The 15,922-nt window shown below is 35.5% G+C and overlaps 1 protein-coding gene across 6 annotated transcripts in view; it reads right to left on the reverse strand.

Annotated features, from left to right (window-relative positions):
• Window positions 1-15,922, reverse strand: part of gria2b (glutamate receptor, ionotropic, AMPA 2b) — a 71,532-nt gene that overhangs the window by 7,617 nt on the left and 47,993 nt on the right. For all 6 annotated transcript variants that reach the window (XM_006629475.3, XM_006629474.3, XM_069187904.1 and 3 more), the window contains exons 6-12: window positions 14,263-14,421; window positions 9,004-9,171; window positions 8,680-8,784; window positions 8,222-8,329; window positions 7,793-7,999; window positions 7,044-7,411; window positions 4,366-4,564 (exon numbers count right to left, since the gene is read on the reverse strand). In XM_006629475.3, coding sequence (XP_006629538.2) covers window positions 4,366-4,564; window positions 7,044-7,411; window positions 7,793-7,999; window positions 8,222-8,329; window positions 8,680-8,784; window positions 9,004-9,171; window positions 14,263-14,421 — 1,314 coding nt within the window. The remainder of the gene's footprint in view (window positions 1-4,365; window positions 4,565-7,043; window positions 7,412-7,792; window positions 8,000-8,221; window positions 8,330-8,679; window positions 8,785-9,003; window positions 9,172-14,262; window positions 14,422-15,922) is intronic.

The following is a 15,922-nucleotide window of genomic DNA, read 5'->3' on the forward strand; positions in this document are numbered from 1 at the left end:
ATGACATGTCAAAGTGATCAAGACTGTTAATCATCCTATTAAGGAAAGATATGATTTGCACAGACAAAACACTTTACTGGGAGAAGAGGCCCCCTGCTCCAGAAGACTGGATTTTAAATTTGGTGTAGTAAAATTCAGAGGGCACACAAAAGAGCCACATCAAAATGACTAGATTTCAGTTTAAAGAAACTGGGCAAAAATACCTTATAATTGTCAATATATATACTGTACCATATGCACCATGAACACCATGCTTGGTTTATATTAAATGGAGTAATCCATAGAGTAAGTTATACTTACAAAAATATAACCAACTGTGTCAAAACTAAAGAAGCAAGGGATATCTTTCCGAATGATTGTAGATATTGCTTGTTTGGTACCATAAATATCATAAAGAGTTATTTATAATAAAACAGTCAGAATTCTGATTGCATCAAGCACTTCTAAAAGAATCTAGAATTCAAAGAATAAATTATTTGATCCATCCTGCCGAGACTGAGGGTCACAGGACTCAAGCTTAGAATATCGAGTGACCCTTTTAGTGGCAAAATGAGGTACAGTATCCCGCATTACTTTTATAGCAAAAGGGTAAACAAAAAAATTGATATCAGAAAAACCGTGTTATGCTGGATTGGCATCAAATGAATAGGGAAAACCTGAGTTCAGAAATCTAAATATCAAACCTGTGAGAATCACACAGAAAAATGTATGAGTCTTAACAAATACAGGACATTTTGCCAGGATCTCCAGAAGGATGCAATAAAAATTCCTGAATGCAAGATATGCAAAACACAGGTATAAACTGGCCAACCAGAACACTGGCAGACAAGACTCTGGGAGAAGTCTGTCTATGGCTTATAAAGAGAGCAAGACAAGAACAAGAATTTGGAAGAACCAGAATTTGGAAGTCAGGTTCTACTGAAGACAAGACCCAAGGAAGCCAGTATGTCAAGGAGAAGTAGCATAGATCTCAACTGGAACAGTGAGGCAAACTCCAAAGCCAGTTCACACTGCATATCACACTGAAGAAACCTAAATGATCAGGTGATGTCTACTTCGCTAGCTAGAACAAAAGCAATAGGAACACACCAAGCTTCTCTAAACTGCACACTTCCTAAAGGAAAAATTCATATTTACGTCAATCTTGGGTTCAGCGGTTGATAGTGACAGCATCAGATCTTAACCTTAATAAGTAATTATTGTACCTCCATGTCTTCTGCCTCAGATCAGAAATTCAGGTTTCTTACACTTATGTTTTTCTTTATCTTAGTAACATTTCTCATTGTCTCCTTTTTAACCATTTCCTAATTCCTTTCCATTACAAAGCAGTCCTGAACTGAATTCACAAAACCTCACCATTTCCTTTGAATTTGGGTTGTTAAGCATTTTTAAACACCATAGCTGACTGCATTTTCAGAGGACTTAATCATTCATATGTTGGTGTAATGGCTATAACAAAACACAAGATCTGTTTTATACCTTCTCTCAGTGTTTTATTAACACCTGTATGGAGATCCTGAGGTACAGGTCTTCACAATTGCATTCAAAATTGTTTGCAACAGGATCTAAAGTTTAGTCACAAAGGGGCATTCTCATAGAATATGTGCATGATTGACTGGAAGTTCAAACAACCCTAATAGACCATCTAATCCACATAGCGGTTGAATAAAAATAACTGTTTTTCCATCTGAACCAAAGGGACTGGGACTGCCTGATTGCCTGAACAAGCTTTAACCATTGCTCTGCCACTGAAGATGACAGAACGACTAGCTTTGGCTGCACCAAACAAATGATTGACAAATATAGTGTTACAACATATGCGTTGCTGTGGGTAAATAACACAACCTTAGCCTTTCTCTATATTGTTCACTTCCTTACGGCACTTTTATTCAGCCAAGCTGGGGGTATGCCCTCAAGGTGCTAGAGACATATTTTTTCTTTAGCCCGTTGTCTACATTTTTTAAGAAACTGAAACTCATGTTATAAAGCTTTGAAAATATAACCAAAGTATACTGACTTTGAGACCATACTGGACTTACTGTACACAGTACATTAAAAAATGTCAGATGTGAAAACCTGCAGGCTCCTTTATATGTTCTTTATTTTTATTTCTCTGAATGCATAACCTTATGCATTCATATTGAAAACAAATATGTACACAAAAATATGCCCATGGAATCCATCTCAGAAATTTTGATTTTTAGAATACCTACATTTTCTGTGAACACTCCACTTTAAAATATATTAATAGCATTTACAGAAAAAAAGTAGTCATTCAAAATATCAGTTATTTAAAAAGTCCTGTATTAGTTGTGTTTATTTAATGAAAACAAACTCCTCGTTGAGGTAATTAAAGCCAATATAGACCATCTGGCACTGGATATACAGCAGATGATGAAACAATTAAAATCACTTGACAAACAAATTTAATATAATGAAAAGACAGAATTATTTAGTAACAATTTACATAAACAGTACATATATCTACCTATCTATATAAATGTGTATATAGGTTGGCATAAACGGAGGTTGATTCCACACTTAACAACAATATAGCCTCTTCAGTTGAAACATAAGAACATAAGGTTGCGAACAAGAGGAGGTCATTTGATCGAGCCCATTTGGTAGTTAGTAACTACAGTAATTGATCCAAGGATCTTATCCAGCCATTTCTTGAAAGTAGATGGAGTATCAGCTTCAGCAGCATGACTCAATAGCTTGTTCTATACTTACATTAAGTTTTCTTGACATTCTTTTACTTTTCAGCATTGAAATACTCTGCTTTTCCTTTGCAGCTTGCTAGCTGCCACAGCTCCACACTCTAACCTTTATGTATACAGTATAAAATGTGTGTATATGTTATGTGTGTACACACTAACTGGGTTTAACATAAACCCTTCCAAGACTATAGTTTTTCTGAAGATCAAGACAGCAGGTCCTACTTTTATTTTATTTATTTTAAAAATTGCTACAAAGCATTCAATGACACATTTTTCCTCTTTAGAAAGTAATATCATTTTCAATTTAAATGAACAGTTTAAACATATCCCTTTATTTTTTCAGATTACTAACATGATTCCCAGCTTTCTTGAGAAGTGTAGTCTGAATCTTTAAGAAAATGATATGCTTCTAGACCTAGAGATAACCACTATTTTTCCTCAATACAATAATTTTAATATGCTTTCTTTTTTATAGCTTTGTTTGTATTGCTAAATTCATATTTTTCTTTGTATATATGAAAACTAAAGTAAAATGTAGCGCAAAAAAAAGAAGAAAAGATGTCACATTCAGACATGATCAATAAGAAATCTGTGGCTGATCTAATTTTGGAAAAGACGAGAACTGACATCTTTCCTTTACATTTAACCTAGTGTTATCCTTTCTTCTACTCACAGTTCTCAGATGTTCTCGAGTTTTTCTCAATTTTGTATCTTTCTGGTACAAACTTTAAGAAAACAGATCTATTTGATCCTGCTTTAAAAACCTTTAGTCTGTTTTTTAAAAACTAAGGATTTACTAAAAGTTAGATTATAGTTAGATTAATAGATTAATTAACACTAAATGTTATCATTATGAAAAACCAACTGGTGTTTTTAATGATAATAAATATACCAGAATGTGTATTATACGTTTATATTATTAGTCATTAAATATTTTGGTTAATGTCAATAAATATCTTTGAAAGTTGGGTTGAAGGAATTTTTCACTCTGTTTTTTTATATTTATTGATATTTTTTTTCTTAATGATGCACCTCCATTCCCTAATCTGAAAACATTTGTCAATCAACTTAGCTTTACCTCTACATCATACCAACACTGGTAAGTATCCACACCTTTTTCCAAACTGCCAATGGACAGAGCTGTCCATCACTGTTCCCAAGTTTTTGTCCCAATTTAAGAGTATTTATAGCTTTGCCTTTCACTGGACATACTGTAGCAAGTGGCCAGTAGGTCACAGCTCATGTCTATCCAATTCAAGCAGCTCTCAAACAGTTGTGAAATCCTAGTCACAACTGATTATGACTTATCCCAGAGTCAGCAATATCTGGACTATAGGACTCAAACATGAGAAATCCTAGTCACAACTGATTATGACTTATCCCAGCAATATCTGGACTATAGGACCCAGACTTTACTGCACTCTAAGTGCCCCAACAGATATTAAAATTGTTATTAATATGAATACACCTTATACAGTGGCACTCTTCTTTTTTATATGCAAGCATCACTGACAATAAACTGTACTGCTGTACAAAAGTTATTATATACTGCTGCAGGCTGCTGTAAGAAAGCTATTTTATATACAGTATTTATACTGTGTATATTGTAGAGAAACATCTATTTAAAATTTAAAACACCTCTTACCCTGAAAAATTCTTTTGTAGAGCCAGAGTCCAGAGTTCCATATGCAATCTCTGTTTGTTTAGCAAGGTCTTCTGCGCTTTCAATAGGAGATACCATCCGCTCAACAGTCAGGAAAGCAGCTAAGTTTGCCGTGTAGGATGAGATTATGATCAAGGTAAAGAACCACCACACACCGCCAACAATTCGCCCAGAGAGGGATCTATTAACAAGTGTGAAATGAATTCAGAACAATGAAAAAGAGAGCTAAAGAGTGAGAAGAGACAAGATAAGTTCTATACTATGCCACAATAAGTAAAGAGGAGCATTCAATCCGCAGAGGGAACAATTAGCGGAAAACAAGTTACTGTACTGTATATGGCAGTTTAAGAGCTGGTGCAATAAATGACACAAGGAAGCTAAGACCGTTTCAATTGTTTATCTATGTTTCTGACCCAAACATGCAAGCTTTCAATATGCACATCTGGCTTCCCCACATACTGTAGCTCTTAAATCACAGTGTATTGACAGTAAGCTTTGATGGAGACATTTTTCATAGATGTGTAACAGAAGACTAGAAAAGACAAAAATCATTAAGCATTCAAAATTAATTTTAAATCAGACAGGACAGTCCTACAATGGTAATGCTTTGTTAAGCAATTAGACATAAAAGTGTTGAGAAACTAAGCTAGACATTAAAGTATAACATACATGAAGGATGACTAACATCCATTATTGGTATGGAGGTACAGTAAGGTTAAAAAAAGAGTTATTATGTAAACCTGGATGTTTATAGACTGAAGAAAAAATGTTCATGAGATATGTGTGATTATGGGTAAATCAAACAGCTGCAACACATAGATGGTGATAATAAATTGAAACTTAGAAATATTCCAGGCTTTAATCGCAGCATGCTGATATTTGTGTCTTTTTTCCCATCTCCTCTTCTATAAAAATGGAAGAATAGCAGATTACAGTACTGTTCTGAAAACAAGACCTGAAAAAAGTACAACTGATAAAAATATGAACATCATTTACCTCAAGTACGTAGCATATTGTTAAAGATGAAAAGCTTATACCTATATGCAAAAAAGCCTATAGAAACAGTGATTATTTTGTATTTTATAAAAGAAAATGCTTAATACAATGAAACACAAAGTATATACCAAGTTTAAAGAAATGTATGTTAATTAGCCTTTAACTTCTTGACAATAGAAAAAATCAATATAACATGATGAAATAACAATGTTGAACTCCTTGTTGAGAGTTTGAAATATATTGATCATTTAACCACCTTGACATGTACTACTCCACAGAAAATAAAAGATACCTTAAATAAATGATGCAAATCAAAGTAATTCTAAGTGATATACTTAAAATGTTAACAAAATGTTTAAGCAAGGAAAATATTTGAAGAGAAAGGTAGTAAGTGAAATATTAAACTGCCTTTAGCCAAAACAACTAATTTCAGTAATTATGTTAGATCTTAGTGAATGAGTGAATATGATAAAGGAAAACGTATGGTGTAACTCACATAACTTGAGAATGGTAGAATTCTTTTTGGTCTGACAGCTAGGGAGCTGCTGTAAGGGTGCAGTTGGTGTGGCAAGAGGGGTGTGAAAGAGATGCATAAAGGGAAGTGGGTATACTGTATATACATGTGTGCAGGAGAGCAGAAGTAGGTGAGATTAGAATCTAACCTTCATCTCAGAATTCTGTAATAAATTCACATAGAATACAGATGTACAATGTTGTTTCTAAAAATATAATTTCAGACCTTCAAAGAAATATTTTTGTGTGTAGACAAAATATTGGCCAACAACCAATTGTAATAAGTAAATACTAAGTGGGCATGATATCTGCTTTTACCCGTATAAAGTAAGTTTATTTTTAAAAGTGGTGTTTAAAAAAACGCTTAAACACCATTAGGAGGTCATCGTCTGGTGATTATGACAGTACTTTGTGCGGAAAGCAATAAGTGTTTTTTTTAAGTTTACATTACAAGGCCAAACTTAGAAAGAAAAAAAGTTTGTACTTTTAACCAATAAGATACGGTAAGATTGTGTATTAGTTATCTTGTGTATGTACTTAACATACTTAGTGTGACTGGACATCATGTGATGTCAAGAAACAAAGTGCATGAGAGGCTTTGCTTACCATATTTGTTTAAACCAACTCAGCAGGAGATTCAATGGTGTAGTTATTACCTTTAGTAAAATAGGAGGAAGCAGAAGGTATACACAACTGGAAAGAAAATGTTAAATTAAAGGCAGGGAGGGTACTGCTATGCTATTATTGTGCTACTGTATTGTTGATTCTGATAGCACCTACTGTATATAAACCCATGGACCGAGGACCGTAAAATGGGAATATGCAGCAAAAACACGGTACCCCTCCAAGAGGACAGGAAATGACAGCAACCTCGTGCATCTTACGGTCTCGGCATGGTGTATATATGTTCACAGAAGAAATACTCAATTGACGTGAAATCAACACATCAATCTGGTATTTCTTGTCCTGTATATGCTCTTTGTCTTAAGAGGGACAGTTTCTAGGCAAAACCTTTGCTCTTAGGGAACAAAGAGCTTCATCCATGGGAGAAAAGTCACCCAGGAATGGATTTCCAGGAGGCAAACATATATGCACCATGGCATTAGACAAGGACCGCAGATGCACAAAGTTAAAACGTTTGAGAGACCAACCTTGGCGAAATATCGCATCCCTGCTGCATAAAGGCACCAAGAGAAAACCAGAGACTATTAAATATCCCAAATTCATTTGTTGATTCGTTAGTTTGTATTTGTCCATCTTCATATTCCTCGGTGTGCCACTCATAGGGGCTGAAGCGACTGACTAGGAAGAGAACCACACTGACCCCAATGTAAGCAAACACGATGCACATCCAGATTTCATATGCCAGGGGATCTAGGAAGGAAAACACCCCTGGCTTGGATTTTTGAGGCTTCTTAATCATGATGGAAATTCCCAGACTCATAAAAGGCTTTGAAAAGTCAATCACTTCTTCTCTCACCAGGGTAATGGTTAATGGAGCAACTGCTATATCAGCTTTCTGTAATCAGAATGAAAAGAGGATACAGACAAAAATAATGTTAAACATAAAGCCCAGAATCGAATTTACTAATCTCAGACAGGACAATAAATTGAGAGAAAGTTCACTGTATGATATTATTAGAGAAAACTTTACTATAACTGATCTTGTAATTATATAAAACATATGTATATAACACATATAACAAATTGAAGGCACTAGGCACTAACTTTTTTTTAGTGCACTAAAAATTTTGTCAAATCTGCAAAGTATGAATTCAACATTACGTATGTCAGATTTATATCATTCTATAAACAATGCAGCAAATGCAGTAGTGTTTTAAACAGTATATCAACTTGAACTATAAATGTCAAAGAGACTGTTTTTCTGTGTTTTTCTTACCCCATACACTAATTCTCCAACCATTCCATTCCAGATTTTAGTCTCAGCATCTCTGGCTCCATACTTTCCATCTCCTACTATGGAGAGCTTGTATTTGAAACCACAGTGCTTTGCTATTTCTGCAGCAAGATCCACACAGTAACCTTCATACCTATCATTGTCGACAAAGAGGTCAGCATTTTTCTTAAGCATCACATAAGGTGCTTCCTGAAAAGGGAAGTTTAAAAAATGCAATATATTCAATGCAATATGATAAATAAAACTTTCTAATAAATATAATACAATTTTACCAGATAAAAGCTAAAATATGAGAATGGTATACAAGCCAAATTCTTTAAGCATACAGTCAATAAGTATTTAATGAAAAATACATAAGATAAATGGATTCATCTTAAGACTTTAATTAAAAAAAAACATTTAAAGAATCACCAAAATTGTGGTCACAATGACTGTCTTATTTTCCAATCCCATAGATTCATTTGGAAGAATGTCTGGTTTTGTAACAGCCATTTTGTCAACTTCATTCCAGTATCCAATCTGAAAAATGAGATAATTATCATAGTGCTTTATATTTACAACATCCTACCAAATGTTTGCAAACTGATAAAACATGTTAGCAGTTATTTTCCAATCCTTCTGAGTTACAAAGCTATATTCTAAGTTGCCATTCAAATGATATTTAAGTAGTGATTGTATTCTGATGTTCAAAATGTATCAAACAAAACAGAAAACATATTTGCTCTGACTTAAGTAAATATGTCTTAAGCTTTTCATTTGTGCAGTATTAGATTATTATGGACTCCGAGTTCACTTGACACCTGGAGAAAAAGTCTACACATCTGGAGAAAAACATGGTTATACATTTCCTTCTAAATGGGCCATCTTACCTTCACCGGTCCACTATTTTTTAGTTCCATAACATTAACTGTGTAGTTCACTCTTTTGCCATACTGATCAAACTGAATGTTTCCTGTCAAACCTTCCACATGGACCTGGGTGACAGAATAAAAAATGAAAGCATACCATATTGTCGAAGCAAAGCACATTTATTTAGCTTTCAAAGATTTTATTTTTATATACTGTTATGTAATCACTGGATCTCAGGCCATTAAGAAGAGCATATTCCATTGGGATTTATGGAGCCTAAAATCCTCTTCTACTGTGGCACATTACACATTACTGCATACTGAAATTCTGTGGTTACAATTCACCTGTTTCAATGCTCTTTCAATTTCCACTCCTTGTGCCCAGGGTACAGCAGGGTTCGCAAGACAATCCCCATTGTTGCCTCTTCTGGAGATGTCTATCCTCTGCTTATGCAGATAGCGGAAAGCCTCAGTCATTACCTGCACAGCATCATAGGTCAAGGCAGATGTGTACTGCAAGAATAACAAGAAAATCAACATTACAAACCTGGCAAAATGTGTTTGTAATAGTAATACATTAATGTAGAATAATGATAAACTTCACTGCCTCACATTCCCCCCATTACATACATAAGTAAGAACCTTTCTACAATAACAGGTTTTTAGAAATTTACTGTAGTTCTCAGTTATTACTGTATATGCGTTACATTATGAATTACGAATCCTGTAATAATTCTGATTTTTATCTACTACATAATATATGTAAAATATATCGAGTGCTGTATGCTGTTTCGCTGTCTACCTTTTTTGTTAGTAAGATAAAGTCAACATTATTTTGACTGTATTATTTTTGTCAGCTGACTAACCACTGTTACAATATGATATGAAATGTCCAACAAAACCCACAGATATAAAAATCACAATAACACTATACAAACATGACAGCCATTCCATAAACAGACCTACTTTATAATGCATAGCTTTGACACACTTGATCAAACTATGAAGTACACTATTCTTAAAAGAAGAACAGTAAAAACATTAAAAGTCCAAGGTAAAATCTTAGAAAGTTTTGGAACTATTCAGATAGATGACCGTGGGTAAAAAGTATTTCCTAACCTCTCTTTGGTGCATCAGGGATCCATTCTTACACACAAAAACCTGGCCTTTTCCAAGTGGGAGTATACTCTCTAAGCATAAAGAGGATTGCATCCTCAACACCAATACATGCCTGATATGCAAACTGCAGAGATCAGTCAGATGTTGCCGTAGATAACCTAGGATAACCTGTTCAAATATCTTCATGATGTGTGAGGTGAGGATCACTGATCGAAAATCATTCAGAGCTGTGGAGCTAGGATTTCTTATGAACCGTGAAGAAAGATATAATGTGAAGAAGGGGTTAACTGAGTCCTTTCTGCATGAGGACTGGACTTCTAAGTAACAGGCTAGAGTTATGGCAAGAAAGGGGGATAACTGATAAGGATTCCAGATGCCAGCTAGGAAACCTCCAGGGAAGGAAACCTAACACGGACCATTAAGAGTGACCAAAGTCTGTGAACTGGCTGGACACCATGACCTCCCCCCATTACTAAGGTAATGAGCTACGTCAGAAGCGGCAGAAAAGGGCTATATAAACTGGAAGTTTTGTACCTGTACTTCGAACAATACTTCGGTTTTATTGTTCCTTGCATGCAATAAAATTCATCTGTTTAACTTCATCTCGGGATCCAGAACTTATTTGTCTGTTACAACAACCGGTACAATACAAGATTTTTTCCAAATTATTTCCTAATTTGTGAAGTGTTAGTGATAAATTGAACAAGAACTGTAAAATAGAATGCTGTTGACTTCCACACCTTCTCTGTACTATTACCATCAGGCCCATCTGCCTTATTTGGATTAATGGCCTCAGCTCTTTCCCACCTGTTCAGAGGTAACCACAAAAGCAGACTCTACTACCTCCTATGGGTTGGTTCTGTTAAAAAAGGTGTTTAGTCAGCTCTTTGTTACTGTCCAGGTAGATCACTTTATTGGCCATACACAATTTCTTGTATTAGGAATTTGTGTAATCGCATATATCATCTTGCTCTCCATGAGACACACAGACAGGGAGAGAAGCTTGGGGTCAGAGCGCAGGGTCAGCCATTTATACGACGCCCCTGGAGCAGTTGGGGTTAAGGGCCTTGCTCAGGGGCCCAACGGAGTACGATTCCTCTGCCGGCCACGGGATACAATCCGGCAACCTTCCTGCAAGAGGTGCAAATCCTTCGCCACAGAGCCACCGCACCATCTTTTTTTTTTGTAGTGGAGGACTGGCCTCCACTACAAACATAGTAGTAAGTTTCATTCCATTCCAGATATCTTTAATATTGTTGTTCTACAGTTTACTTTCGAGTTTTATTTTCACCTCCTTCTGCACCAGTTTCATTTCTTCCCTGGATCTCTCACAGACTGACTTTCTATTTTTATTGAGCATAATCTTCAAGTCCTTACTTCTCCATGGCTTATAATTCAAATAACAATGCAACAGTCTAAAAGGCACAGTGGTATCAACACAAAAGTTTATATGTGTTATAAGTTCAATCAGTCCCTCAATATCCTATCCCTGCTCCTCAATGAATATACTCCAGATTAGAGAATCCTCCAATGTCCACTCACGAATGAAGCACACAATGATGGGTTACCTATGTAACACTAACTCATATTAAGGAAGGAAATGAATCATACTGTGATCGGAACCCAGAAGAGTAAAAGCTTTGAGATACATTGCCCTTACACTTCGGCGTATAATAAATCCAGAGTGTTTCCATTTTGTGTTGGACAAGTGACATATCGTTTAAAAAAGCTAAGTATCATTGCCAGTAAACAGCGATTAAAATCACCACAAATTAACACTATGGTGGCGCCTGGTGCTGTTTGTTTTGTTTAAGGTCTCAGTGGAAACTTTAGCATCTTCAGAGGAAGGGATGTATACAGCAATCACTATTAAATGGGAAACTTCTCTGGGAAGATACTGGGGTCTACATGCCTACTGCTTAACCTTCAACAGAGTACACAGATGGTGCTTAACTGAAATATGCTGTGGGTGCCACCACAGCTAATTGACATACAATTCACCACCTCTAGTATTTCCGGGCACGGCAGACTCCCTTTCTGCACGAATGATTGAGAAACCATCGACTGAAACCAGACTATCTGGGTTTTCCTTATTCAGTCAGTTTCCCATAAAATAGATCAGACAACTTAGTCTATAGTCCTTTTGCACTCCCACCATTACAGTCATCTCATCCTTCTTATTTAGCACAAATCTCACATGTATGGAACGTATGACTTCACCTTCTCTTTAGCTGCTATCTTACACCTCCTACGCAAATCTGTCTCAAAGGTCTAATTTCTGAAGGTAAATCCAACTGCAGTCAACAGGGCAGAACTCATAAAGTTCCTTAACGCTGAATGCAATTATCCCCAGATCTGCAATTTTGCTTATGGTTGCTGAACAACAGAAATGCCAAACACACACTCTTAGACACAGAGAGCTGAGCTGACATGTCACTACAGGATCAGTGCCATCTTACAGTACCATAGTACACTGTGCAACTATGAACACAAAGTTAATTAATAAAGTCCCAAGGCTATCCTGTTTATTACTTATAGCTTTAACACATTTTCATAAATTTTAACAACTATTTACATGAACTATCACTATTTTACTGTGTGTATTCCTTCAACCTCAATAAAAGAATTCCAATTGTAAATGTTTTATGCACTGCAAAGGCATGTAACAAAAAGCTAGTGTACACTGTCAAAAATAATTATAAATATATTTTTTTTGTTTAATTTTTATTCAAGCTCATGGTTGTGATAGGATTCATAAAAAATAAATGACAAAATGAATCCTTCTATCTACTATGGTGAGAAGGGCTCTATGACTCTTTGTGTTTTCCAATTAATAAATAGGATTTGCTGGCATGGTAGATCCATTACATTGATGGAAAACAATGCTTTTAAAACACCCCCGACCACTCATTTGTATGCACTGAAAATTATTCTTGACAAAATGATGACAGGATTTGGCTTTTAGGGGGCACGGAAAAAAACACATACTCAGCTTATGACAGTAACAGTTTAAATGGGAAAAGGTTAATGTTGTTGCATTCCATTTTCAGTTGATTGATGTGTCAGTGTTAACAAAGTTAATTTAACGCATTTAAATGTTGTTGAATAATGCCCAGTATGTCCATTTCACCCCATTAAAACACTGTGGCACTACTTGATGATTATGTCATACCGGTATGTTAAGCATGATGGAAAATTACTGGGCAAGTGGCAAGCAACCAATACAAGTCAGTATAAAAAAGTCTCCACGCCTGTTAATGTGATGATACGATAAAGAGTGCTGTAGTAATGTCTGTGGAATTCAAATTAAAATGAGAGAAGAGGTAAGAAAAGCAGAAATTCTCCACTCAAGGTTTATTTTAAGTAAGCAGCTTGAGGAAAAGGCAGATACATTAGATGAAGAGTCTGTAAAAGAGAAAACCTATTTGTGTGTCACAGCTGCCCATCTTCACATAACTTAAAAATGTTACTGTAACAGGTATTAATGAATCAGAATGGAATGAATCATTTATCTTGTTCCTAAATATCCTTGTACATAATTATATTTACTGTTATTTCAATGTTCCGAAAACATTGAATTAGTGTATTTTTGAATTAGTGTTTCAGACACAAGAAGTACCCTGAAATGTTCAGAACAGAAATTAAATAAAATAAAAAAACAGTTTTAAAAGAAATTCCCTAAAAAAATTAACTGCTCAGTATTACACAAACAATTCTTCTGTATCAGCATCACATAGGAATCTATGTGGGCTCCTAAGACCATATTTGGAATTAAACAAAGAGGAAATAAATCATCTATACAGTACAGTACGTCAATATGCCTACAGGTGACAACTCTGAATCAAAATGAAATTTAGAGTGTAGACTATGAAACAAAAAGATATTAGATTACTGAAAACAGGCAATGTGCTTATGATAAAAGTGCTGTGCAAATTAATACAGACAGTAGGCCAATACCAAACGTACAATTATAAACAATCTGCATGAAAAAGTTACAAAAAAAAAGTTTGTTTTCTGTAAACAAACTGTTAACCAATATAGATAAACATGATATGGAAGTGCTGGGTTGTCAGGCAGCTGTGTTATGAAAGCTTTCCAATATCATGAAAATAAATAAATGAAAACTACTGATTCACAGGCTTGCTTGGGAGCTGGTGGTACAGTACTTTAATAACCAGAGCTCAAAATGAAAAAGAAACTCCTCCAATTGTGCATTGCATTGTGACTCATTGAATTGCCTTGTTTCCTAGGTTTCCCTTAGAAATATATTTCCTTTTAACTATTGTGAACATAACATACATAATACACAAAAACTATGGTATTTTAAGTTATAATTTTGCATTGAAATTCCACGCCACTGTTTGTATTTTTTTATTTTTTTAATCTAACAATTAGAGAAACTTCAGGACAAACTAGGCATAGGTGGCGTGCAGCTGTCAGTAATCATTATTCAAATTCTAGTCACAATTTTTAAGGGAGTCTTACCCGAATTCTACTGTCAGCACCAGGATATTCTTTTTCCTCCAAAGCCTCCCATCGCTGATCAAATTTGGACACTAAAGGGTCATCAAAATCAACAATCTGAAATCCTGACACATTTGCTCCACCATACTGGATTTTTGACAAATCTCCGTCTACAAATCCCTGCAAAAGAAGACATGGATGCAATAAAATCTCTGTATTATTAAGGTTTTTAAATTACAAAGTAATGTAAAACCCATACTCTGAAAGTCTCCTCTGTGGTATAATTGAAATGAGGATAAACTGAATCATTTTCAAATCATACAGTAAAGATGTTTTCAGTGCCTTCAGAAACACACAATAAATGTGCAGGTGGTATCATTTATTATACACATTTGCAAAGTATATTTCTGTAAGTGTTAGTGTCTGCGTGTTAGTGTCTGGTGTGGTGTCCAATTCAGTGTATAACCTTGTTATTCAGTGTGCCTGTTGCTTGTCAGGGTAGGCTGCAACACTGAATTGGATGAAGTGGTTAGAAAATGGATGGATGGAATTTTTGAAACACTTGTGTGCTACATTTTAACAAAGGCATTGCTTAAAAAAAGTAAAAACATGTACAGTATGACAATTAAATTACCATACAATACGTACTGTAACGCGTACGGCCGACAACACAGGTTGTGCGAGCTGGTTTGCAAGCGTGGTGACATCACCACCCTTGCCTGTGAATAGCAGGGACCTCAGCCGCCAGGCTGAGGGGAGATCTCCCTTTAGCTCAGCCGGCTGGTTCCCTGTTGAGTGACGCCGGGCCTGGGCCTCGGGCCCTGGTTTGAGCCCCAGTGGGGGAGGGCCAACCTAAGGTGGCAATGGCGAGGGCGCATACCCACGTGAACCCGAAAGTGCTACAATACCATATATAGCTTTTCATAGTCCCCTTGATAAAATGTCTTAATTAAAGCAATTATTGAGGACAATATTTTTTAATTTAAATTTTTAAAATGTCTTAATTAAAGCAATTATTGAGGACAATATTTTTTAATGGCGGAGGGATACTATTGTATGTCAATATTCAATAGTTTTGAAAAATCTAGATATAATGAGTATCAACATTCCCAGCTTCAAAGCAAGGAGATGCTTGCTGAGATGTAGGGATGCAGATTCAATGATAAAATCAATGTAAAGTTTTCCTCGGTCTATTTTGGTTAATTACGTTTTGGGTAAATGATCACGTGTCAATGAACAGTCCAAGAAGACAGCATAAAACAGGCAGGTTGGAAACAAAACAGGAAGAAGGACAAGGGACAGTAAGGCAGAAGCTGAGAGCTCTTTGTCCTGACCATAAATAATGACCAGACTAGAGTTGAGTATTTAAACCTTGTTAAGAGAGTTTGCCATTCTGATGCTATTAGGAACTTTGATTTCCTGTGTAAAGAATCCCTCAATAAAAAATGGCCTCTCCTACTCAATGGGTCCATTTTAGAACAGGAAGATAGGTTCCTATTCATAACCCAATGTGCCTGAATTATTACTCTTTTCATCAAAGCTGTACCAGAGAACAAAAGACTTATGTGCCTCTAATTATACAATTGGGTATATCCTTTGGAAAATCATTTACAAGTTGGAGGTTATGATTTTTTATTTTATTTATTGATTAATCTGCCAGGTGATCCCCCCCCATATTTGT

This window comes from Lepisosteus oculatus, chromosome 1 (assembly GCF_040954835.1).
Source record: "Lepisosteus oculatus isolate fLepOcu1 chromosome 1, fLepOcu1.hap2, whole genome shotgun sequence".
Lineage (NCBI taxonomy): Eukaryota > Metazoa > Chordata > Actinopteri > Semionotiformes > Lepisosteidae > Lepisosteus > Lepisosteus oculatus.